We start from the raw sequence: 26,299 nt of genomic DNA on the forward strand, positions 1-26,299 counted from the left end.
CATATTTCATTTTTTTTTGAAGCTCAGCTAGAACTGCATTGCCAGCATGTTAATACGTCTTTATAACTTTGATATGGTGATTATATTGGCAGAGCCAAAATAATCAAGAAATACCCCACAGTGCTCAATACTAAATTATAGGAATGCTTTATAAATTATAGTTTATCCTTGTTTTTGCTTTGTTTAATTTTCGTGTGCTTATGTATGAGCTATTTGAACAGGAGTTTGCTTGGTTTTCCAAAAAGCCTAGTATTCTCTTCGAACAGTGAAGTATCAGGAAAAAAAAGATCTTCATTTGGAAAGCAGACTTAAGGAGATTTATATGTTTTATTAACATGCAAAGCTTATTCTGTTATTTAGCTATTATTTCTATTTTTATGAAACATTTAAAATATTCTAAAATAATGTAGTCTAGATTGTGAACTCATGAAGGCAGGAATCACATCTGTCTTCTTCACTGTATCCCCAGTACCTAGAATTATGCTCCGTAAATGTTGAATAAATGAGCTTTGTCCTCTGTCCTCTGAATAATTTCTGTAGGAGAGCCTGTCAACAAGCTAGTCATTATATCTATTGTTAATCTCGTCATGTTCAGCAGATAAAAATGCAAGGAAAACTTTCTAGAAATTCTATGCAAAGATTCAGTAAGTAATATTTGGATGTAATTATTAATCCTAAAAGTTGGGAATCATTAAAATGTGATGAGGTGGGTACATTTTACCCCTTGAATTGGGTTCTGGCAGACAATTGTAGTACTTGTTTTTAGAAAGCAGACTTTTAGCATATTTTAATGATCTCACTAAATTTTTACATTCTCTGAAAAGTGACTCTTTGTAATGTTGATTTCTGATACATCTCTTACAGGTTATTCATTATTTATTTTATATGATACAGTAGTATTTACATTTTTATCACTGCAGTGTTGAATTTGTAGTTCATTTGCATACTCTAAAGCAAACCTCGGTATTTTTACCTTAGCCACCATTGGACAAAAGTGTATTTAAGGGTATGCTAGTATTTATTCACTTTAGATAAAAGAATGAATAAGAAATTTTCCCAACTCCTGATAAGATAAAATTCCCAGCTTATAGCTATATTTTTCCATGTGTGTCTCCTTGTTAAAGATGATGGCTTTTTTTTTTTTTTTTTTTTTTTGTCCTTTTAGGGCTGCACCCGTGGTGTATGGAGGTTCCCAGGCTAGGGGTCTAATCGGAGCTACAGCTGCTGGCCTGCACCAGAGCCACAGCAATGCCAGATTCGAGCTGCGTCTGCAACCTACATCACAGCTTACAACAACGCTGGATCTTTAACCTACTGAGCAAGGCCAGGGATTGAATGCTGTGTCCCATGGATCCTAGTCAGATTTGTTAACCGTTGAGCCATGAAGGGAACTCCCATCTTCTGCTACTTTTGACCATTTAACTTTGGGCAGTTTATCCTTTTGGTCAAAGTGGTGAGTGATAATTAAATCAAACTGTCACGTATCATTTTTATTTTACTCAACAACTCCAGAAAAAATTGTGCATTTGACTAAAAGATAGTATTTAACAATCCAGTATTTATATACATTTGAGACCTGAGGTTATATATAAAGAACATTATTTCCTTTCACTGGCTTTTTTGTTTTTTCTTTTTAGTGTCGCACTCATGGCATGTGGAAGTTCCCAAGCTAGGGGTCAAATCAGAGCTACAGCTGCGGGCCTACATCACAGTCACAGCAGTGAGGAATCCGAGCCGTGTGTGACCTACACCACAGCTCAGGGCAACGCCAAATCCTTAACCCTCTAAGCGAGGCCAGGGATCGGACCCATGTCCTCATCGATCCTGGTCGAATTCGTTTCCATTGTGCCACCACAGGAACTCTTCACTAGCTATTTTTTTAAGGGAGTTAGTTTCACTCTAACTGAGAAATGAATGTTTAGATTGTTACTGCCTTTTCCATATCTACAAAGGGGTAGTAGAAAGCAATTTGAGAACATTCTTTAAAAAAAAAGACTAAGAAGAAAATTCTTATTCTTATCTTTAACTTAACCATTATTTCTGCTCTCTCAATCCCTAAATTTTTATCACTATATATTTTTTTTCTTTCTCTAAATCTCCTGTGTTAAGGTTTTTGTTTTGTTTGTATTTAGTTTTTAAATACTGGATTTCCATTACATATTTGGGTATATTCCATCTGCCTCATTTATTGATTCCATACAAAATAGGCACATAAGCTCAAGGTTTAAAAGCAAGCGGTTTTGAGAATTCACTTTTTTTGAAGCCTTTTTGAGGGAGTGGATGGGGCTGATATATATTGGTTCTTCTGTGTTAGCTGTTTCCTGATTCACAGTAGAGTGTTACTTGCAGTTGTCTTTTTTATTATATTTTGGTGGGAAAACCGAAATAAGTAGGCCTTCCTTAATAGGAAGACCTGTTGTTTGAAGGCCTTCCTTATTGTTTGTGGGGCTTCCTAGTGAACACAAAGATTGATGAAAATAAGCATGTAGGAAAATTACTTATTTTGCAATTTTATTATAAAGAAAACTATGTGGTTATCTTTTATAATATTCTTTAGTATCTTAAAATGCCTGTGCTAGCTTAAAACTTCAGGGTCTTAAAATAGAAGAAAACTTTTTCATAACAGAGTGTTAATTGATCTATATGAAAGATGGGTTGACAATTTTAATTGTGAACTTTGATGTTCTTGAAACTGGAATGTTCCAATTAAAAAAAATTATTTTAAAACTTGACAGATGTTCAACAATTTAATTATAATCAGATTTTTCTAATCCAAGACACTCTTTGGAGCAGGAGAGTTTCAGAAATTGAGGAAGAAATGAATTGAAATTTTAAGAATACTAAATTTATAATTGTTTGCTTTTAGTCAGAAATTGGGTTTGGAAAAATGGAAACCTACATCAAGTTAGAAAAGCTTGGAGAGGTAAGTTAATATTTATTTTTAAAACATAAGAAATATTTTTCCATGCCATCTAAATGATTATATCTTGTTCTGAAAAGGCAACAAAATGTTAGAATGAAAATCCCTTTAATTCTTTAAATGATCCCCGGTGTGAGAAGAAATGAAATTTTATAACCATCTATTGAAACACAAAATACTGTGCATTCTTGGTAACAAAATAGACTTCTATTTGTTTAGCTAGTTTCCTGGTAGTCTGTTCTCTGTACTATCAGGTGGGAAATTACATGTGTTCAAACTTGTGAAAAATCAAAATAGTATCTTTAAGGATAAAGGCCTATCTCATTAAGGTTAAGGAAATTCTAGGCTCAGAAGACTTTGGTTTTCTTGAACTTGCTACTAGTACTAATTTTAAATTGTTTATCTCCCAGAGTCAGAAAAAGTGAGGAAAATCATAGAATTTAGGTAATGGTGAAGGCTTCAGGAAGTTTGAGGGCTTTCCTGGCAATGACGGAAGAAATGTGCAGAATATATTTGCTTGTTAAAGAATACAGAGATGCTAAAAAGTCTGAAATCTGGTCAATTTTAACAACTTTAGTTGATATTTTCAATTTTCAGTTATTATGCTTAATTAACATCCTCAATCTCCACTTATCAGTGCAAGTAGAGTACCTTTGATTCTAAAGCTATCCATCCAGTTGTTAATTTGATACAAAGTATAAGAAATAAATTAAATATTCTCCCAATGTTGTCATAGTTTTTTTCTTTCTTTTTAGTGCCACACTCATGGCACATGGCAGTTCCCAGGCTAGGGGTTGAATCAGAGCTGTAGCTGCCAGACTACGCCACAGCCACAGCCACACCAGATCCGAGCTGTGTCTGTGACCTACACCACAGGTCAGTGCCACATCCTTAACCCACTAAGTGAGGCCAGGGACCAGACCGTCTCCTCTTGGATATTAGTCGGGTTCTTAATCCACTAAGCCACAACGGGAACTCCTGTTTTCATACTTTTGAGGGACCCCTTTATAGGGTGGTAAGAGTAGGGAAACTGTGTGTGGAACTGAAAGTCCTCTGGGCTATAGGAAAACCGAAAGTCATCATGGTAGAGTTTTCCTTGCAAGATGGAATGTAACATATGCTTAGAAATTAGAGATTTAGTTAGGGCTCTTTATTGTATAGATGGTGTAGACAGACTCTTCTGATGTTTTTGATGTGTCTTTCAAAAATGTATTTTACAGGGTACATATGCAACAGTATATAAAGGAAGAAGTAAATTGACAGAGAATTTGGTGGCATTGAAAGAGATCCGATTGGAACATGAAGAAGGTGCGCCCTGCACAGCAATAAGAGAAGGTATAGTTTGTACTTTCGTGAGAAGAATGTGTTATGAACTTTATATAGAACTTTTAAAACCAAAGCAGCATGATAAGAGTTCATTTTGTGTAAGTAAGAGGAACTCAGATATAGAAATAGTAGATGACTGGAAGATATATGCCATCATAAGCTTTTGGCATCTTATTGAGGAAAAAGAATACAATAAAACCAGGGCCGGGGGTGGGTGGAGGGGGAGCAGTATCTAAAGCTGAAATATTTAACAGAAAGGAATTAATCATATTATTGTACAGCTTATAATGAAATATTGTAATGAAGTCATTAAAGATCATTGTCAGAGAAATATTTGACGTTAGGGAAATACTAACTATAAATTAGTATATACAGGATGTAGATATATAATGACACCATTTTTTAAAAAGACATATTATCCAGAAAATAGTTGGAGGCAACTGATAAGCAATATGGAGGGAAAAAGTACCCTGACTTTGTATCTAAATTAAACCTGGAATTCTTTTTTTTTTTTTTTTTTTTTTTTGTCTTTTTGCTATTTCTTGGGCCGCTCCCGCCGCATATGGAGATTCCCAGGCTAGGGGTCTAATCGGATCTGTAGCCACCAGCCTACGCCAGAGCCACAGCAGCGCAGGATCCGAGCCGCATCTGCAACCTACACCACAGCTCACGGCAATGCCAGATCCTTAACCCACTGAGCAAGGGCAGGGATCGAACCCGCAACCTCATTGTTCCCAGTCGGATTCGTTAACCACTGCGCCACGACGGGAACTCCTAAATTAAACCTGGAATTCTTAATAAGTTAACATTTGAGGAAAAAACAGAAGATGATATAGAGAATATTAATGTAACATTGGGGATAATTTTAAGTATTAAAAATGTCAAACCCAGAACCATAAGAGCAAAGAAAAAAATTGATTCTATTAGAATTTCTACCACAAATTCCTTTGGTGGATTAATGTTTTCAATTTAAGAGATTCTTAAACTCAGTCATTTATGTTAGACTTAAGGTTTTTTTAAACACTGGCTATTACAGACTAAATAATTGACTTTTTTTTTTTCTGTTTTACAGTTTCACTATTAAAGGATCTAAAACATGCAAATATTGTTACCTTACATGACATTGTTCACACAGATAAATCTTTGACCCTGGTCTTTGAGTATCTGGTAAGCATTTAATAAAAGTTCAATATTTAATTTTACTGTAATAAAACATAGCAAATTGGATTTTTTAACAGCCCTAGGGACATTATTGTTATTAGTATCTGATTAAATTATGTGTGGTGAATTCAGTATCTTTTCTCAAAAAACAACTTACTTTTTGCAAAAGCATATATATATGTGTGTACATACATATATACATATACACACACACATATATAACTGAGTTACTTTGTTGTACACCAGAAACTAATACAACATTGTAAATCAAATGTACTTTAATTTTAAAAAAGCTTATTTTTAAGAACTAAATAGTATTAAGCAAATCAGCCATGCCCTCTCAGAACTATGTATCACATAATAAAGTGCTGTATTTTTTCAGGATAAAGATCTAAAACAGTACATGGATGACTGTGGAAACATCATGAGTATGCACAATGTAAAGGTATGCTTTAATGTGTCTTAAATTTTTGTTTAAAGCACACAAACACTAAGCATAGAAGAACTACATTACATAATGAAATATGCCAGTCCCATAACTGTTCTGCTTCAGTATTTTCTACCTTTTTATTTATTTATTTTTGTTTTTCTTTTGGCCACAGCCACAGCATGTGGAAGTTCCCAGGCCGGAGAGCAAAGCTGTGCTGTAGTTGCTGCCTGCACCTCAGCTGTGGCAATGCCAGCTCCTTAACTCGCTACGCCACAAGGGAACTTCCTCTGTTAGGCATTTTAAATAGGTTATTATCCTCTGAATCTATATACTCAGAACTTCTGTTTACTAGCTGTAGTATTTCTTAGAATAAAATGTTTTTGTAAAACGACTTCATTTAAAAAGTCTTAAAAAGTGCTTTTGACATTTCCTTTCATATTTATAGCACTGATTGTTTTAGGTATCTATAGAATTACATTTACAGGTATAATCAGCTTAAAAAGAAAACAAGCCTATTATATCAAAATCTAAATAGTGCCAAATGAAACCCAAAAGTAAAATCAAGTAAAAACCTTTGATGTAGTTGTGTTCTTACAGTAGGTTTCTTTGATCTGGTATACTCCAAATTTACCCAAGATTTCTTTATCCAAACTTAGTCAACAGTTTGTGAGAAACTGTTCTGGAAATAGGTTATCCCAGCTGTGTGTTTGAGGCATTTCCAACTCTCTAGATAGTAACTTTAAACTTACATGCTTTTAAAAATAGTTTGTTATAAAGGAGAGCCAGTTTCTTTTACTGGACGTTCCAAAACATGGGTGACACATTGCTAAGAATTTTAGAACAGGGCTTTAAGTCTCCTACCATATATATGCTGTGAGAATTGTTTTCATCATATTTTACATTTTATTTTGCAAGGTGTTTTGAATCTCACTTGTATTTATTTCTGTTTGTGGCTTTTATGTTGTTTTTTTTCTGCCTTCACGTTAGCAACAATTTGCAAAGAAAATTGTCCTTAATTATTATAATTTGGCAAAGATTTGAGAAATTTGTATGTTTTAAGCCAGGTCTAGATAGCTAGCTTAAGTGTTTTATTCTCTGTTTAAATAGCACTTACTTTTTATGTTTGGGGAAAAAAATATAACAGGAATATTTGGAAATAGTAATTTTAGAATTTTCAAAATACGTAAATATGCAGAGTGTAGAAACTCTGCTAACTGATTAGAAATTCTTCAGGCCCATTGTTCACCTGCTCTCTTGGCTATTCTCAGAGTTCTAATGCTATTTTTTACCTTTAAGTAAACCAAAGCAACACTCTTGAATCTGGACTGAGGCTCTTTGTTGTTACCACAAAGAATCAAAGACCTTCTTGTTTCACATTCCTTTTTCCACCAAAATCCATAACAGAAAGTCTACCATGAGCCTTATAGGACTTGCTTTTTTCAAAAAGTCATTCAGAGCTCTACCATGGTAATTTCCTTTTCTGAATCATAGCAGATTTTGAAGGCTGAGTAGGAGGTGCTGAAAGTCAAGTACCCAGGAGGTGGGTGATAGAAGCTGGTTTAGGTTATTTTAGGTTATTTTTATAGCACATAATTTGCCAGAGCTATGCAGCACCATTCTTTTTGACACCTCAGAATGTTCATAAAACCACCAGTTCCAACGCTTTATTTTAGACACTGTCCCAGATAGCAGGGTTTTTTTTTGTTTTTTTTTTTTTTGGCGAGGGAGAGGGAAGTGGGGAGTACAAGATGATTGTTTGTTTTGCCAGAATTTCATAATTAAACTGTAAACCTTAGGCCTATAAGATTTTGAGGATATGTTTATTTGAAATCATTTTCTGTAACAAATTAACTACTGCTACTACTAAGACAGTTTCATTTCACTTTGTTTTCAGTATTTATTTTTCTAAGACTAAAAAAAAATTATAGATGCTTCAAATAGAATAATAATAAATTGTAAAATTCAGAAAACAACATGTGAAAAAAGGATGGGTATCCTTTTTTTTTCTTCTTTTACTATTCTAGGCCAGTTGCTTTTCTGTTTGCCATAAATTATACCAAAGTATATCTTATTATCTGTAAGACTAATTTCTATTTTTGTTTCTATAGCTGTTTCTATACCAGATTCTACGTGGTTTGGCATATTGCCACAGAAGAAAGGTCTTGCATCGAGACTTAAAACCGCAGAACCTCCTCATTAATGAAAAAGGAGAATTAAAGCTAGCAGATTTTGGTATGGAATGTATGAGATATTTATAAATAGATCCAGGTGGTTAAGTTTAAAAGAACAACTGTTGACACTGTAAGATTGCTTTTATGTGGGCTTGAAGTTTTCTCACTAGCTCATGGAATAAGACGTTTGAAAACTTGGGCGGGTGAGTTACATAAGTGAATGCTAAAAGTCACCAGTTCTCAAGTGTGGCATAGACCCCTAAGAGTCCTGAGACCCTTTCAGGGGATCTCCAAAAGTATAATGTAATATCAAATTATACTAAATGTTTACTTGTCTTTTTCATTGCGTTAATATTTGCATTGATTTTCCAAAAGTAAGAAGGGGCAGAGCTACTGGTGCCTTTCGTATAAATCGAAGCATTTGCACCAAACTGTACTTATTAGTAGTCATTGTATTCTTCACTACAATACACTTATAGGAAGAAAACACTTCAGAAAGTATCTGATGAAGCAGTAAAATTTATTAAATTTTATTAAATCTCCATCTTTGAATATATCTTTTTAATATTTTGTATGATGAAATGGAAAATATACAGAAAACACATTTGCTGCACCCCGAATACTATAGTTTTTTCAAGGAAGAGTGCTTGTGTAGTTATATTAGCGCAAGCTGAACTAGCCCTTTTTTAAAAAGAAGTATCATTTTTACTTGGAAAAAAAAATGATCAGTATACAGACTGTGGTTACTGAGAATTAGGTATTTGGCAGACCTTTTCTTGAATGAAGTGAGCCTGTCATATCAAAGAAAACAACTGTGAAAGTACTTTCTTGATAATAGTAAAATCTGTGTTTTCAAGCAAAAATTAGATTTTGGAAATTTGGATCTGCTATTTTGAGTTTGATAGCTTCCCTGATACTTGAAGATTTCTCTGATGAGATCAGTGATGATATTAATTTTTGATATGCTAAAAAAATGTGTAAAGAATTGTAATATCTGAATAATTCAGAGAACCAATATTTTCCAAATGACCAGTACATGATATTAAAGAATCATGCAGAGGTAAAATATCCACTTAAAGTACAAGATAGACTAGTGTAATGTAACAAGAATATGAGAAGTTGATACAGTTTCATTTACCACATAATCTTTAAAAAGCTAAATATTTCCTAATTCTGATGTAGCAAAAGAGATGTGCACAATAATCAGAAAAGGCTGTTAAAACATCTTCTTTCCAACTTCAAATCTATGTGAAATCTTTATTCTCCATGTACATAAACTCCAATCAAAGCAGCACATAACAGACTGAATGCAAAAGCAAATATGAGAATCCAGCTGCCTTCTATTAAATTAGACTACAGAAATGGTAAAGCAAGGCCATTTGTACTAATTTTTGTTTTGAAAAAATATATTTCTTAAAAATATTCATGTTAATGTAAGTGATGATTTTAATGGATAGGTTTTAGATTTTTCTCTGTTTTTCTAATATGCAAATATCAATAAATATAGTCTATATAAATAAAAACTCTTTGGGTTCTTAATAATTTTTAAGCGTCTAAAAGGGGTCTTGAGACCAAAGAGTTTAAATGCCATTACCAAAAGAGATTCCTTTAATATTCCTGTCACTATGACTCATTTTTATTTATATGCCTAATTTAATTATAGCTATCTACCTGTATCTCTTTAGTGGATTTTATTTTAAGGGACTAGAAAGGTAAAATAAAATTACATGTTTTCTTGCCTCTTGGGAGTAAATTATTTTATATTAAGGAAATTTGTATAGTAGCTTTTTTTTTTAAATATTCACATTCTGAGAGTTTGAATACTCTAAGAGAAATTTGTTTTTAAAAACTGCAGTTTTCATGGCTAGTATTTATCACTTTTCAAAAGTGATTATAGTAGTTTTACTTTTGGAATATTTCATTAAATTTGATAAATATTAGTGTTTCAGCTATTTAACAGATTAAAAATTCAGTGTTATTAAGTGGTGAATTTGTTTTGGAAATTCCTATAATTTTATTCATTTAATACTTTTTTACTTGTTTGAAAGGTAGGTTGCTATTAGGAATTGAATAGGTCACATGAGTTTAAGAAATTATGTTATTTGCTTATGCTTACATAGGGTCTCTGTGACATAGTTTTTTTGGGTTTTTTTTTGGGTTTTTTTTTTTTGTCTCTTTTAGGGCTGCACCCGCAGCATATGGAGGTTCCCAGGCTAGGGGTCAAATTAGAGCTGTAGCTGCTGGCCTACACCACAGCCACAGCAACACCAGATCCAAGCCGAATCTGCCACTTATACCATAGCTCACAGCAATGCTGGATCCTTAACCCACTGAGTGAGGCCAGGGATCAAACCTGCATCCTCATGGATACCAGTCAGATTCATTTCCGCTGAGCCACAACAGGAACTCTCTAAGATGTAGTTTATATTATTATTTTCCTAGTAATAGTTGCACTCTCTCTCCCCCCACCCCCTTTCCTCTTTTCTTCTCCCTCTCTTTTTCTCTCTCCTTTTTTTGGGGGGTGGAGAGGGGCGGAGCAGGCTGCATTTACTGCTCCTTACTCCTTAATCTCAATGTGAATGGCAGCAATAGAGAAACCTAGCTTGGCTGTCAGAAATGCAAAACAAAAACAAAAACAAAAACAAAAAAAGGCAGAGGCCATCAAAAATTTACTTTTGGTGGGGGAATATTATGAGTGCTTTAAATTTTGCTTCCAACCTCTACAAAGCAAGACAGACAAATTTCATCTCCCCATAGATCAACAGGAAAATCTAATTATTACATGAAATAGTTCAATGAGCTTTGCTTTTATTGCTTTTAGTTATTTATTTATTTTTATTGATTGCATAATAAGTATACTTTGGACACAAGTAAGGGAGAGTTATATAACTGAGTATTTTGCAATAAATTATTCTTGATTTGTGAAAATTCTACTACTTTTCCTGTGATCAGTGAAATTCAGATCTAGGAAGTGTTAGTATAAATTTTAGACTTTGTCATTAACGATAGAACCAGGAACCTGTTTGAACATGCAGCCTAGTTTAGAATTCTCTAAGGAGGTAAGGTGCTAAGGAGACTAAATCTACACTTGCTTTGATGTTATATGTATAGGTTATAGGATTAATAAACTTGCGCGCTTGTCCTTTCCCCCATAAAACCCAGTATTAATAACAGGAAATCAGAAAGCTGACCCCTTTTGCCCATTACCAAAATTTGTTGAATTTATTTTACTGACGTGGGATGTTAACGTGATAACCAGTACACTACCCTGCAGAAACACCCTAGAGTAAAACTTGTCATTAAATAAATAAAAATGTCAGCTTTGTTTCAGTTACACCCTTTAGCCCTAATACTAATTGAAAATAGTATGAGTACTGCCTAATTATTTAAATTTCTGCTTTCATTTGGGTGACTTTATCCAGCTTAACAATGTATTGAATCATAAGTTTTTATGACATTTTTAATATTTTAATCAGATATGATAGAATTATACACAACAGGAATCATAGCTTAAAAATGAATTATTCCTTGCTGTTTGAAATAAACTATATGTTGATATGAATTTATATTTCTTTAGATATCTTTTTTTTTTTTTAATTGCTTTTTAGGGCCATACCTGAGGCATATGGAGGTCGAATCTGAGCTATGGCTGCCGGCCTACACCACAGTCACAGCAATGCCAGATCTGAGCTGCATCTGCCACTTACACTACAGCTCATGGCAACACCTTATCCTTAACCCACTGAGCGAGGCCAGGGATCGAACTTGCATCCTCATGGCTACTACTCAGATGCATTTCCACTGAGCCACAATGGGAACTCCCAGACATCTTTTAAATTTACTTCTTTAGGTGATCAGAATTGGAGACATAGAAATGGTTTCTCTTATGCCAGTGGCTCAAGAGCTAAAGTTGTGAGCTCTTGCCTTTATTCCTAATCAGTGAATTTCATATTAAATTGACGAAGGAATGGTATGTGTTTTATGTCATTTACAGCAATTAATAATACTCAAAGGCAATAAGCTTCGTCTTATTTTAAAATTAGCCATATAACTTAGAAAGTACAGAACAGCAATGTAATTTATTCCAAGGAAACTTTTCTCTAAATAGAGTTGTGAAAGGGAATTGTCAGAACTTTAATAGGATCATGGACCAATAACTTCATGGTTTTGTTTTTTTTTTAATAATAATTGATATAGCCAGTGAAAGTTGCAGTCAGGTTAAAAGGTGACAAAAGCCTATAGGTGTAAGATGTGAATTTATTTATCTTAATGTCATTGGCCTATTTTGCATTAATTTAAGTTAAAATAGAAAATAATTTTGGCATCATAATTCATGGACAGAAGGAAAATGTCTTAAGTTTAGATTAACCCAGATACTATACCAGGTGTATTCACACATAAAAGTAAGCATAGTCTCTTATGATTATTTAGTTCAATTACATAAGGATTTGCTGACCCAAGAACTCAAAAAAATTCATAAAACTAATTTGGTTAAGCTTTAAGAAGGTTTAGGGTGGCCGTCTCAGCCATTCTTATGACTGCAGTCATGGTGAGAATATGGACTGGGAAATCCATTCTAGTATTTCTTAATTTTTTTTTTCCCTCTATGAAGGACTAGCCAGAGCCAAGTCAGTTCCCACAAAGACCTACTCAAATGAAGTTGTCACGCTGTGGTACCGGCCACCTGATGTGCTTCTCGGTTCCTCAGAGTACTCAACACAGATTGACATGTGGTAAATATACCCAGATCCTATTGCCATTTATAATTTTAAAAGAATATAGCTATTAACACAGGGCATACAGATAGATATTTGGCCTGAAGGAGATGTTATTTTAAAGAGACATTATATAAGCAATGATGAAGAGTTATAGCATGTAAGATCACTTAGGTTTAAGTACCAGTTCTACCACTTATAAGTACATAATAAGTATATAATAATCTCATTGAAATTATTGGCCTTTGTCTTGGTTTCCTGATTAAGGAAATGGGAATAGTAGCAATAACTACTTAAAAAGGCTGTTTTATGGGTACTGTTAAGACCATATGAGCTAATGTGTACACCTAGAAGAGTGTCTGGTACAGAGTAATTTAAGACAAAGTTATTATTTTTAATCATCAGTTAATATTCACCAAAATCCACTTTAAGTTGATCTAGAAGTAGTAAAATACTGTAGCCATCTTCCTCACACAACTCTTTGATCATGGCATACCTTTATTCAACACATTTGCTAGTTCCCCATTCATTACCTGTAGAATAAGGTACATTTCTTCAATCAGATACTTAATGATCTCCATAAAATGTCTCTAAACTACCTTTTTCAATGTGTTTCCTCTACATAGATGTTTCCTTTTAGCCAAATGGCTACACTCTATGTCACAAATAGCCCAGGCTTTCCCACTTTTGCTCTTGTGTTCATACCAGTTCCCCCATCTGAAAGGCCTACTCTGCTTCCCTGAGGCCTGTGCCTAGGACCTTCAAAATACAGTTTTTCATAAATCCTTCTTGAATACACCCTAGCCTCCCATGGCAATTCCTCCCTCTGAACTGTGGTTACATTTATTGCTTGTACCCTTCATGTAATGATTAGTCACATACTTTGTTCTCTGGTTATCTTGAGTTGAACAGTTACATAATTAATTTTGTATTATATCACATTTTTCTCTTTTTTATCTTTTTAATTGTGGAGCAGTATACATAACCAAATTTACCATTTTGACCATTTTATGTGTACAGTTCTCTGGCATTGAGTACATTTACATCGCTGTGCAACCTTACCAGCATCAATCTCCAGAACTTTTTTCATCTTGCAGCCTGAAACTATGCTTATTAAACAATAACTCCACATTTCCCTCTGCCTCCAGCCCTGTGGCAACCACCTTTTTCCTTTCTGTGTTTGTGAATTAGACTTTTCTAAGCACCTTGTATGAGTGGAATCATATAGTATTTGCCCTTTTATGACTGATTTATTTTACTTAGCATAAATGTCTTCAAGGTTTATCTTTGTTGTAAATAGATCTTTGACTTTTTTATGTGTCAGAATTTCCTTCGTTTTTAATACTCAGTAATCGTTGTATATATGTATCTATTTTGTTTACTGACTCATGCATCCATGGACATTCATAGATCCATGGGCACGTCGGTTGCTTGACCTTTTGCTACTGTAGACATGAGTGTACAGATATCTCTTTGAGACACTACTTTCAGTTCTTTTGGTTATATACTTATAAGGGGAATCAGTGGATTATATATGGTAATTCTGTTGTACAGTTTTTTGAGGAACCACCATACTGTTTTCCCTAGTGGCTCCATTATTTTATGTTCTATATAACATTTTAATATTAAAATTAAGTTATATATACATATATAATTGCTAGATGTGAGTCCTTTAAAAGAAAATTGTCTTTTTTTTTTTTTTGCTGCTCTGTGGCATATGGAATTCCTAGGTCAGGGATCAGATCTGAGCCTCAGCGTAATCCATTGCGCTCAGCGTAATCCATTGCGCTCAGGGGGGATTGAACCTGTGTTCAGCACTTAGAGACACCACCAGTTCCATTGCACCACAATGGGAACTCTTGAATTGTCTCTTAAAGACTGTCTTAAACTTATAAATATTCACACCAATCCTAGAAGACAGTATCTATTTAGTGAGCTTCTGTCCATTTTTCTTCTTTCTCTTCACACACACACACAGACACATAACACACTCTCTCACACACAGTTTACCCTGCCACCTAACACCTTCTGTCTCTGCTTCCTGTATAAAAACACCTTGAATCATTTGTTTCTCTCTATCCCTGATAAGCACCACCTAACACATATTAAGCATTAAATCATTATTAGGTACTATTAGTGATATTCTTCAAGTATCACACAGAGGGGTGGACATTTTACATGGGGAAAATAGATATAGCAATATGGAAGTTGAGGCATATAGGATAAATGTTAACAAATTGTTTAGTTGGATCTGAAAAAAATCTCCAAAGATTTGCAGGCTAATACAAAATTCTCCAGAGTCTTTCTTAAGAAGAATATTCTTGTGCTTAACATGTAAATGGATTGCTCATCTTTTTTCTTTTCTTTTTTTTCAAAATATTGTATAGGGGTGTTGGTTGCATTTTCTTTGAAATGGCTTCTGGAAGACCTCTGTTTCCAGGATCAACTGTGGAAGATGAACTGCACTTAATTTTCCGACTGTTAGGTAACAGAAGAAATCTCTTCCCAGTGATTTGTTACCTACAATTGAGTAGCTAGATAAGACTATGTTGTTTGTTTTTTTTATTTGCCTGTATGAAATTTTTTATGTACTTGCATATGTATTTTTTTAATTCAGGAACTCCATCTCAGGAAACTTGGCCAGGTGTTTCTTCAAATGATGAGTTCAAGAACTACAACTTTCCAAAATATAAACCACAGCCTCTAATTAACCATGCCCCCAGGTATTTTTTTTTTCTCTTTAAGTGAAAGAGGGAGCCTACATGATTCTTTTTAGTTTCTTAAAGCATTTTTCACACTTAAGGATTCAGTAAAAAATTTATAATACACACACAATACTTAAGTATTTTAGGATTTAATTTCTTCCTTCCTGTGTCAGGTTAATTTTGTAATTCAGTGACTAAGAACCATCAAAGTATGTAAGTCCACAGAATTAAGCTGTAAATAAAATGAATATAGAACTATACATGAGAATTGTAGGGTTTGTGTAGTTTTTTCTTTCCCTAGAAAGAAGTTTTTTTTGTTGTTTTTTTTGTTTTTTTTTTTTTTTGTCTTTTTGCCATTTCTTGGGCCGCTCCCGCGGCATATGAAGGTTCCCAGGCTAGGGGTCGAATTGGAGCTGTAGCTGCCGGCCTACGCCAGAGCCACAGCAACGCAGGATCCGAGCCGCATCTGCAGCCTACACCACAGCTCACGGCAACGCTGGATCCTTAACCCACTGAGCAAGGCCAGGGACCAAACCTGCAACCTCATGGTTCCTAGTTGGATTCGTTAACCACTGCGCCACGACGGGAACTCCCCTAGAAAGAAGATGTTGATTAATACTTTATTCAGTACTTTGAAGACCATGATTAAATTTGTTTTGCTTTCTACACAGTTATTCAGTATTTACATAGAAAAACCTAAGAATGTATTATAAATAGAATTTTGTCTTTCACACAAAGATGACCCATCAGTATTTTGGGCAGTGTTAATGACCGTTTGAAGAATATAAACTTTTTCTGACGCCTCATGTCCTAAATGTTAGCTGTTCCATTAAAGTCTCTTTTCAGACCTACCCCGTATCCATCCAAGATTCCCATTAAAATTTGAGTCAGAACTTTTTTATTTATGGAATGTTTTACATTCTCAGTAACATAGAATAATTAACCCCTTTGATCGCATTTTTTTATCTTTCCTTAAGAAAAAATAAAAAGGGCATCAGTATACCAAATAAGGCCAATATCTGTTTTAATCAAAAGCCATTCGCATTGCTCACAACATAACACATTCACTCTAGTTCCATTTATTGTCAAGATAGGGAAGAATAAACTCTTCTGGTACCAAAAATACTTTGAAAGTTCTTACGTGACTTGATACTCTTGTCACTGTAGCACCTAATAACAATCTAAGTAGACTTTCATAGGAAGAATAGTATGTGCTGGACTTTTTATATGAGTCTCTATCAAATAGCATAAATCCTATTTTTCAAATATACATACATACATTTATACATCTATATATATGTGTGTATATATAGAGAGAGAGAGAGGGAGAGAGAGAGTGAGCTTGCTGTTGTGACATCCCACATAGAAAGTTGCAGCCCTTTAATGCAGACTCCTCATGATCTTAGCACCTAACTTGTCTGTGGCCAAGGAACTCTGGATATTTGTCAGAATGGCAAACTGCAAAGGATTAGAAGAGACTGGAGAATCTCTAAGTCTCATAATCCACACTACTTACTAAGAGCACTTGGTGGTGGCAGGGCAGGGGCTATTTTTTAATACATAATTGTGCTTTTGCTAGTAAAAGTCAGTGCAAGATAGAATTTATGATTTCTGATCAAGAAATTATCCCATTAAGATAATCCTTACTCCCTCTTTTATTAATTTCATCCATATGATTATCTATTTTTATTGACCATGTCATTGGTTTTATATCCCTTTTTAATAAAGTTTTATGAAATTATTGAGACATATTTAAATTGAACTTTATAGCTTCTAGTACCCAGTGCTCAGCAGACTGCCCTGTAAAAATTTGTTGAATGACTCATAGCGATACATTTTGGATTACCTATATTTGTTTTCACCTACATAATAGGAAAATGATGTTTTTGTACTCTTCAGTGGAATACTATGAAAACTGATGCAGTTTACTGAAGTTTTTTTTTTCAGTAACAGTGGTTTATTTTGAGACAAAGTGGTGATTTTTTTAAAATTCTATAGTTTTAAGAATTTTAATTTTTTCTTAAATATTGAAAATTTGAGTTGAAGCCTAGTTATTGGCGTTTCTTTTTAAACAAGTGGTAAGATAAAGTCTTTTAAGGGTAAAACAAATTAGAGTCTGTTTGAAAGCAAGCAAGGTGTGCTATTTTATTTTAGGGCACTCGAATTTTGCAGATTAAAACAATTGGAAAATAGTTTTATTTGAAAAGTTGCTATCAGCTAAAATCAAAAAAGAAAAAATTGCTCTTTGTCTTTCATTGTTTGTAGGTTAGACTCTGAAGGAATTGAATTGATAACAAAATTTCTTCAGGTAAGCTACATCTTATTTTGTGATTGTTAAATAGTGTGTGTTAACTTCTCTGAGCCTTATTAGTTTCCTCATTTGTAGAATGGGACCCAAAATCCATTCTTGCTCAAATATTTATCATGACAATTAAATAAGATTATTTATGGTAGTATCTAGTATGCTTAAAAGACATGTGCTTAGGGGGAGTTCCCTTTGTGGCTCAGCGGTTAACGAGCCCGACTAGGATCCATTCAGATGCAGGTTCTGTCCCTGGCCTTGCTCAGTGGGTTGAGGATCCGGCGTTGCCTTGAGCTGTGGTGTAGGTCTCAGACTTGGCTTGGATCCCATGTTGCTGTGGTTGTGGCATAGGCTGGCAACTGCAGCTCCATTTCGACCCCTAGCCTGGGAACTTCCATATGCCGCAGGCTTGGGCCTAAAAAAAGCAAAAAAAAAAAAAAAAAAAAAAAAGCGTGTTTAGGGAAAAAAAATTACAGTTTCTTTTTAATGTGTCTAGGTCTTTCATTGTGACCTAGAACAGTCTGAAGCAGTCAGCTGCTGGAACTGATGAACTGTGTCAAGGATTTCTCTGCAGTCTGTGTTGTCTTTCTTTTCCTTATTCTTACTGCTTTACAGGCCACTCTACCTCCAAATACCATTCATATCTTCATTCAGAGCAGAAAGAAGAGAGAGGATAAGGGTGTGTCAGTCACATCAGTCATCTTGTATCTGGAAAGCAAAGGCTTTTTCCAAAAACCCCTGCAAGCTTTCTTCTTCCTAGGTCTCCAAAACCTATCCTCCTAAAGCCAGAACATTAATTATAAGAGAAGTGGGAACTGGGGAGTGGGATTGTCCCAGTTAGCCTAAACTTAGAGCACTCATAAATCATGATTCATATGTTAAGATTTGGAAGTATGGATACCTTAAGCAAATCTGTGTTATTAAGTAAAAAAAGGAAATGAGTATTGAGTAGGTAGTTTAATAATGTCTTTCATAAAGGTGTTAGGTATTTTTCCAGTAATCCTTTGATGTTTATGAAGAAAAGTAATGCCAAAGGTCAGATATTTTCATCCCTTCAGAAAATAGAGGGATTCTATAAATTTTTAGTTAATATCCAGCTTTATCTTGGAAATTTGAGAAATATAAGCATTGCTACATAATCTTAGTAGCAACTCAAATTAGAGCATAAGTACTCAAAATTAGTTCTTAAAAACAAGTCTTTGTATTAAGTAATCAACATAAGAGTAGCTCTAAGTGCTTACATGCTAATTTGTGTGTATGTCCCCTCTTTGCTTTTGCACATGCTTTTTACAGTATTTAGAGAAAAAAATTAATGAAGCAGTTCTTTGGTTTTTCACAGTATGAATCTAAGAAAAGGGTTTCAGCAGAAGAGGCCATGAAACATGTGTACTTTCGAAGTCTGGGACCAAGAATACATGCTTTACCTGAAAGTAAGAAAAATTCTCGAGGGTGTGTCCCGCAGCTCCCTTTATTTTCACTTGTCCAGGTTTGGAAACTGGGGTGAATTAGGGGATTTAAGAAGAGATTGTTGGTTTTTAAGCCTAAAATTCCAGTCTTCTCTAATTAGATCAGAGTTGCTTGAAAGAGATATATTTCTTATTTGCCTGTTTTAATTTTTTCTTTAACATTGAGCACATTGCCACAACCCTGTAAAAAATGAATAGCTTAGGGTGGGTCATTATTCATTGAACTTAAGTTGGCAATTGCCATCTGGTGATAGACATTGTCGTTAGGTCCATCTGGATTGCTTTGATTCAGGGTTGTTAAAAAAAAGGATTTCAGGCAAATAGTAATGAAGCAGAACCAAAATATAAGATTGTTTTCTTGTGAAAGTAGATTTCCTTTTCAAGATAAAAAGATGATTTTCCTTTACTGTGTTCACTCTAAATTTACTATCCCCATGGCAGTGGGAACATATGGTCAGCCACTAAAATAGCTAATTTCTCAAGAAGCCTGAGGTAACTGCTTGATTTTACCCAGAACATTCTTTTTTTAAATCACCCCAATATTTTACTTGAAAATTGAGAAAGATAAATGCCACACAGTATCACTTAGATCTGGAATCTAATATACAGGACAAATGAACCTTTCCACAGAAAAGAAATGCTTGGACTTGAAGAACAGACTTGTGGTTGCCGAGAGGGAGGGAGTGGGATGGACTGGGAGCTTGGGGTTAATAGGTGCAAATTATTGCATTTGGAATGGATAAGCAATGAGATCCTGCTGTATAGCACAGGGAACCATATCTAGTCACTTGTGATGGAACATAATGGAGGAGAATGTGAGAAAAAGACTATATGTGAGTGTGTGTGTGTGACTGGGTCACTTGCTGTACAATAGAAAATTGACAGAACACTATAAACCAAATATAATGGAAAAAGTAAAAATCATTAAAAAAAAAAAGAAGAAAAGAAAATTGGGCAAGGTGAGTGAGGCCTTTGGAGAATATTTAGCAACTGAGCTGCCAAAAGCTTTCATTAATTTTGCATTCTCATTTTCTAGACAGTATTGATTCAGCAGGGTTTTCTAATTGGAATCAAGAATCTTTAAGACTTTGCACTAAGAATTTACTGGATATTTTTTTAATGAAAGTCTGCCACAGTCTCTGAAAGGGATTAGAAATGAGAAGGATGAATTACAAGTGTTGTTTTTTTTTTATTTACATTTCATTGTTAATACTGACTTTTACAGTTTGAGGTCCACCAGGTAAGATGTACAAACCTATTTCTTGTTTTTTTCTAAAAATCTGAAGTTAGGTTGAGGATTTGACCTTCATGCCATCACAAGGAGACAGATAAAGGGTGGAGAGAACAAAACCAAGTATACATCTTGATTAGGTCTGCCAACCCCAATAAATCCTGGAAATAGACACTGTACATTCTCCTCAGAGAAATACATACTCAGACAAGGATTTAAATAAAGCAGAATTGGGGGACAGAGGTTCTGAGGGGATGTTATTGGTTTAGTTTTCTTACATAACATTGGGACAAAAGGGAAAATATTTCAGTGGGGCTAAAACCTTGTAAATATAGTATAAATGTTTCGTGTTGAATCCATATACATTTTTAGACATTTTGTTTACAGTTGGGTTATATTTGCTTTAATGAGTTAGACTTTGATTGATAATTTTTGTGTCTATGTTTTAGGTGTGTCAATATTCAGTTTGAAAGAGATTCAGTTGCAAAAGGACCCGGGTTTTCGAAATTCTTCTTATCCAGAGACAGGTGTGTTTGTCATAAACCATTTCACGTGTCGATCATGAAATTTTGCGTGGAACCAAGTGTTTGGTTTATAAATTGAGTAAAATTATCGATGTAAAAACCAATGTACAGTGCATTCCACAACTGTGTATGTTAGCATTGCACGTACTCACTTTTCTGTATGATGTGGGCAGCTCAGTAATCCTTCAGAAAGAAATCTGACTCAGTCAAAGCAGGGATCCTGAAAGCTGCAAATGGCACAAAGACCTTTTACAAGTGACCTGGCTTGATCACTGCACACGCTATCCCTGGCACCTGAGGCAGAAGATACATCTTGTGCTTCCCTAGTCATCAGGTTCATCACTTCGAAGCATAGAAGCTGTAGACTGACCCCATCAACAAGAGGGTCATTTAAGACAATGCTGATCACTCTTGCCGTGGAGTATTAGCTTTGCTGGTGGGAACAGTAGCTTCATAGAGTCACCAAATACTGTATGTGGGATAAAACTGAACCTTGAACTGCCTCCTAAAATGACTTTATATTTTAGGACATGGGAAGAACAGAAGACAGAGCATGCTCTTTTAAGTCTGGTAACATGGTTTCAAGCCCAGCCCCCAGCCTTTCTTATCAATCAAGGACTCAGATCTGAAGGCAGTTATTTCTTTTGGTGGACTTGGAATCTTCGTTTGTCTACACTGTCCTCTTCACAGTGGAGTCTTTTTATTTCAGACCTACAGATTGTTTTTATATTTGTTGTCACAGTGTGACAATTTTTTTGTATAGTTGGTTTTAAGGTCTTCTCTGCCATTAGAGCCAGTAGGTTACAGCTATTGATGTAACTGTAGCTGCAATTTTTGTGCAGGACTGAGAAACACAGTGCATTATTTATTGCGGAATCATTGCTGCTAAATAACTACTGTCTGTTTATTTAACACAACAGTTGAATGCCTGAAGAAGTTGCAGTGGCTTTATTATATGTGAATGCATCTGTTTCTCCTCACAAATTGTTTTACTGCTGCATTTTTTGTTTGTTTGTTTTAAAAATTAAACTGCAGTGTTTCCTGGAATGTAAATTTAGCTTTGCTTAACAGTAAAATAAGTGAGCCATCTTGAACACTCTTACGTCATGCTATATAATTTTTTTCTGAACATTGGCAAATAGAGTAGCTAAGAAATTGATAAGCACATTATGTTTAGGAAAGCATGTGATGCAGAAGTTGATTCAAGCAAGTGAATATCTGACATTTTGGGAATCTCACATTAGATACCAGTGAATTAAATCACCAAAAGTATTTATTTTTAACTTTCCTCATTTTAGAAATATTTACTGCATATTATTGGGTATTTGTATACTAATACACTTAGTGATACATTGTGCTTTAATTTAGTTAAAACTAAACCGTACAAGTCCAGTCGAACATGAGAGGTCTTGTTTTTGTTTATTTGTTTTAAATACAGTTCTTTTATTAGAAAGGATGATACTTCATTGGGAAACAAGTTATTTCATTTGGGAGCTGTGTGTATGTGTGTGTTTTAATAATATTCACTTGGAATCAGCTGAAAGCTGTAATATGCCTTTGAAATGAGCCATGATAAATGCAAATGAGAGCAATGAGGACTTAGAGGATTTTTTTTTGAAAGCGTTATGGGTATTATCTGTTTACCAGAGAGAGTAAATATTACAGTTTTAATTATGAATCTTAGAACATCATAAACACACCTTGGTGTTGTAACAGTGTTTTAATTAAACATTTGTGTTCACTTTTAAGGACTGTTTGTTTAGTGCATCTTACAAACTACAAATCTTAATTGGTATATTTTGAAATGGTCATGTAAATTTTTGGCTTATATATCATGAAAATAAGTCATAACTTAATTCTTTTCCTGACATTCACTGTAAAACATTCAGGGGTCCTACCATTTCTGTTCAGGAAATCTTGTAGTTTATTGTTATTTAACAGTATTAAGTGAAATTTTGTATATTTCATTTTAACTTTATTTGTGAATAGTGATTGTGGCATGTTTGGGGTGTTATTTTAATATTTCACGATATTGAAATTTTAATTTTTTTAAAAATTTTTTTCTGGAAGAAACAGATTCATGTGTAATGGTGAATATTGGACCACTACTGCTTTTCCAATTTGTAAATTGGTTTTATGTTACACTCTGTAGCCTAACATACTGCTGTTAATTTCTAACTGACGGACATGTATTAATATTGTACTTTGAAGGTTATAAATATTATGTGGAAATTCCTCAATTTTGTTTTGAAATTTATAATAACAAAATCTTCATGTTGTTAAAATGTGGTTTTGTTTGAGTCACAGTTCTTTCTTGGGGAAGAAAGCTCTACAGGATGGTATTTTCTTTTATGGCTCTCCTTAAGACAACGAAGTATCATTGTGCCAATAGTAATTAATTTATATTTGTGCTAGCCATTCATTTAGTAATCTTTACTATAATTTATAGAATAGTGCTTTTAATGGTGATTGTCAGATTTTTCATGTCAATAGGTTGTGTATTTGATTTGTTATAAATTTGACGTATTTTCCATGTGTTTGATTCTTGCATATAAAAGGTTAAGAACTATATCTGACAGTTACATAAAATTCTTCATAGAAAAGCTTAGGGATGTTTCTTCATTTTATTAAGGAATGTGATTTTTTTTTTCTTGTAATACTTGAGCATCATTCAGATTCTGAAAACTTTGCAATGAAGAGAATTAAAACTCAGAAATTTTGAACCTGATTCATCTTAAACTGACGAGGTTCTTAAAGGTAAGAGAGGATGCCTTTTTTTTGTTTTCCTTCCAAGTGATGTTAACACCTTGACTATGTCACTCTGTGTAGAGTGGCTGCGTTCTGTTTGGTGTTTTATCAGCTTACATTTGAAGGACATATTATATGTGTTATAATGTTAACATATAATCTATGTTCTGGACCCAAAACAGTTAATGTGGTTGTTGTGTGTGTGTGTGTGTTGTTTTTAATATTTTTTAAAATTGTGGTAAAATATATATAACAATTTGCTGATTTTTTTACCCTTTGTAAGCATACAGTTCAGCGGTATTAATTATTACATTCACAATGTTGTATAGCAATTTACCACTATTTTAAAGTTTTTCACTACTCCAAGCAAACTTTGTACCCATTAAGATTTAAACTCACCCCCCCATCCCCCCGACCACCACCACCCCATTTTCCCCTTTCCTCAGCCCTTGGTATCTTCTTATATACTTTTTGTTTCTGAATTTGCTTATTCTAGATATCTCATGTAAGTGGAATCATACCACACTTGTTTTCTTTTGTGTTTGGGTTGTTTCACTTAGCGTAGTGTTTTCAGGGTTCATCCATGTTACTGCATGTGTCAGAACTTGATTTGTTTTCATGGCTGAATAATGTTGTGTGAATACACGGCGTTTGCTTACCCATTCATCTATTGATGGACACTGGTTTTTCCCCTTTGGGCTGTTGTGAATAACGTTGCTATACACATTGGTATACAAGCATCTCTTTGAGCCCTTGTTTTCAATTCATTGGGTTTATGTACCTAGGAGTGGAATTATTGGATAATTTCATGTTTAACTTTTTGAGAAGGTGCTGAAGTGTTTTCTACAGTGACTATACTGTTTTACATTCCTAATAGTAATGAGTTCCAAATTTCTCATCTTCGCTTTTCTCTTTCTTTTTTCCCATTATAGTCATTCTAATAGCTGCGAAGTGGCGTCTCATGGTGGTTTTGATGTGTATTTCCATAATGACTAAGGGTGTTTAGCACCTTTTCATGTGTTTACTGGCCATTTGTCTATCTGCTTTAGAGAAATATCTATTCAAGTCCTTTGCCCATTTTAAAATTGGGCTGTTGGGAGTTCCCCTCAAGGGTCCGATCCATGGCCTTGCTCAGTGGGTTAATGATCCAGCGTTGCTATGAGCTGTGATTAGGGTCAGAGTTGTGGCTCGGATCTGGCATTGTTGTGGCCTGCAGCTACAGCTCCAATTTGATCCCTAGCCTGGAAACTTCCATGTGCCGTAGGTACGGCCCTAAAAAAGATAAAAATAAAATATAATTGGGTTGTCTTTTTGTTGCTGAGTTGTAGTTCTTTGTATATTCTAGATATTAGACACTTAAGTGTATGATTTGTAATTTCTTCTGTGGGTTGTCTTATAAAGTTTTATGTACAAAGTTTTTACTTTTAATGAATAAAGTTTGTTTTTCTCTGTTGCCTCTGCTTTAGGTGGCATCATTAAGTTGTTGCCAAGTCCAAAGTCATGAATATTTTCCTGTTTTCTTTTTTTCTCATTTTTTTTTTTTTCCTCTTTTTTGGCCACACCCTGTCAGGATAGAATTCGAACCACAGCTGTAACCTACACCACAGCTGCAGCAACAAACGCCAGATCCTTAATTCACTGCATCCGGCTGGGAACTGAACCCATGCCACCACAGAGACAGTGGTAGATGTTTAACCTGCTACACCACAGCAGGAACTCCTCCCCTGTTTTTGTTTAAGAGTTTTATAGTTTAAACTTTAAGCCACTAAGCAAGGCCAGGGATCAAACCCGTGTCCTCATGGATACTAGTTGAGTTTGTTACCACTGAGCCACAATGGGAACTCTGCTGTGTATAAGTTTTGAAATCAAGAAGTGTGAGTCCTCCCCATTTTTGTTTTTCTTTTTCAAGATTATCTATTCAAGGTCCCTTGGAATTCCATAAAAATTTTAGAATGAAATTTTCTATTTCTGGGGGTCGGGGAGAGTTCCTTTAGGATTGTGATAGGAATTGCATTGAATCTCTGCATCACTTTGGGTAGTATTGTGATCATAACAATATTCAGTGTTCCAGTCCATAAATGTGGGATATCTTTAAGATCTTGGTATTATTTGCAGCTAAAAGAATGAACGGTAATTTAGTTTTTCCCATCCTCCTCAACATCCCCCATCTCAGTGCAAGATGACAGAACTTCAGTTTTTTGTTTGTTTGTTTTTGTCTTTTTGCCTTTTCTAGGGCCACTCCCATGGCATATGAGATTCCCAGGCTAGGGGTCCAATTGGAGCTATAGCCACAGGCCTACGCCAGAGCTACAGCAACGCGGGATCCCAGCCGCGTCTGCAACCTACACCACAGCTCACGGCAACACCAGATCCTTAACCCACTGAGCAAGGGCAGGGATTGAACCTGCAACCTCATGGTTCCTAGTCAGATTCGTTAACCTCTGCACCACAATGGGAACTCCTAGAACTTCAGATTTAAAAGATCAGACAACCGTTTTCAAATCCATTCCCATCCCCCCAGTTCAGCCTCAATAAGTATATTGTTTTCTTAAATATCTGTTTAAAGAAGATTTATATCTACATAGTTTTTTTAATGTGCA

The 26,299-nt window shown here is 34.7% G+C and overlaps 1 protein-coding gene across 1 annotated transcript in view; it reads left to right on the plus strand.

The window, feature by feature from the left end:
- The window catches only part of CDK17 (cyclin dependent kinase 17), a 102,260-nt gene extending 78,701 nt beyond the window's left edge, over window positions 1-23,559 (plus strand). The window contains 12 exon segments of the mRNA XM_021092731.1: window positions 2,867-2,923; window positions 4,141-4,255; window positions 5,319-5,413; window positions 5,790-5,852; window positions 7,946-8,069; window positions 12,621-12,741; window positions 15,111-15,208; window positions 15,341-15,446; window positions 17,694-17,736; window positions 19,070-19,160; window positions 20,877-20,954; window positions 21,479-23,559. Coding sequence (XP_020948390.1) covers window positions 2,867-2,923; window positions 4,141-4,255; window positions 5,319-5,413; window positions 5,790-5,852; window positions 7,946-8,069; window positions 12,621-12,741; window positions 15,111-15,208; window positions 15,341-15,446; window positions 17,694-17,736; window positions 19,070-19,160; window positions 20,877-20,954; window positions 21,479-21,516 — 1,029 coding nt within the window. The 3' untranslated portion in view covers window positions 21,517-23,559.

The sequence above is a fragment of the Sus scrofa genome, chromosome 5, assembly GCF_000003025.6.
Source record: "Sus scrofa isolate TJ Tabasco breed Duroc chromosome 5, Sscrofa11.1, whole genome shotgun sequence".
Taxonomy (NCBI): domain Eukaryota; kingdom Metazoa; phylum Chordata; class Mammalia; order Artiodactyla; family Suidae; genus Sus; species Sus scrofa.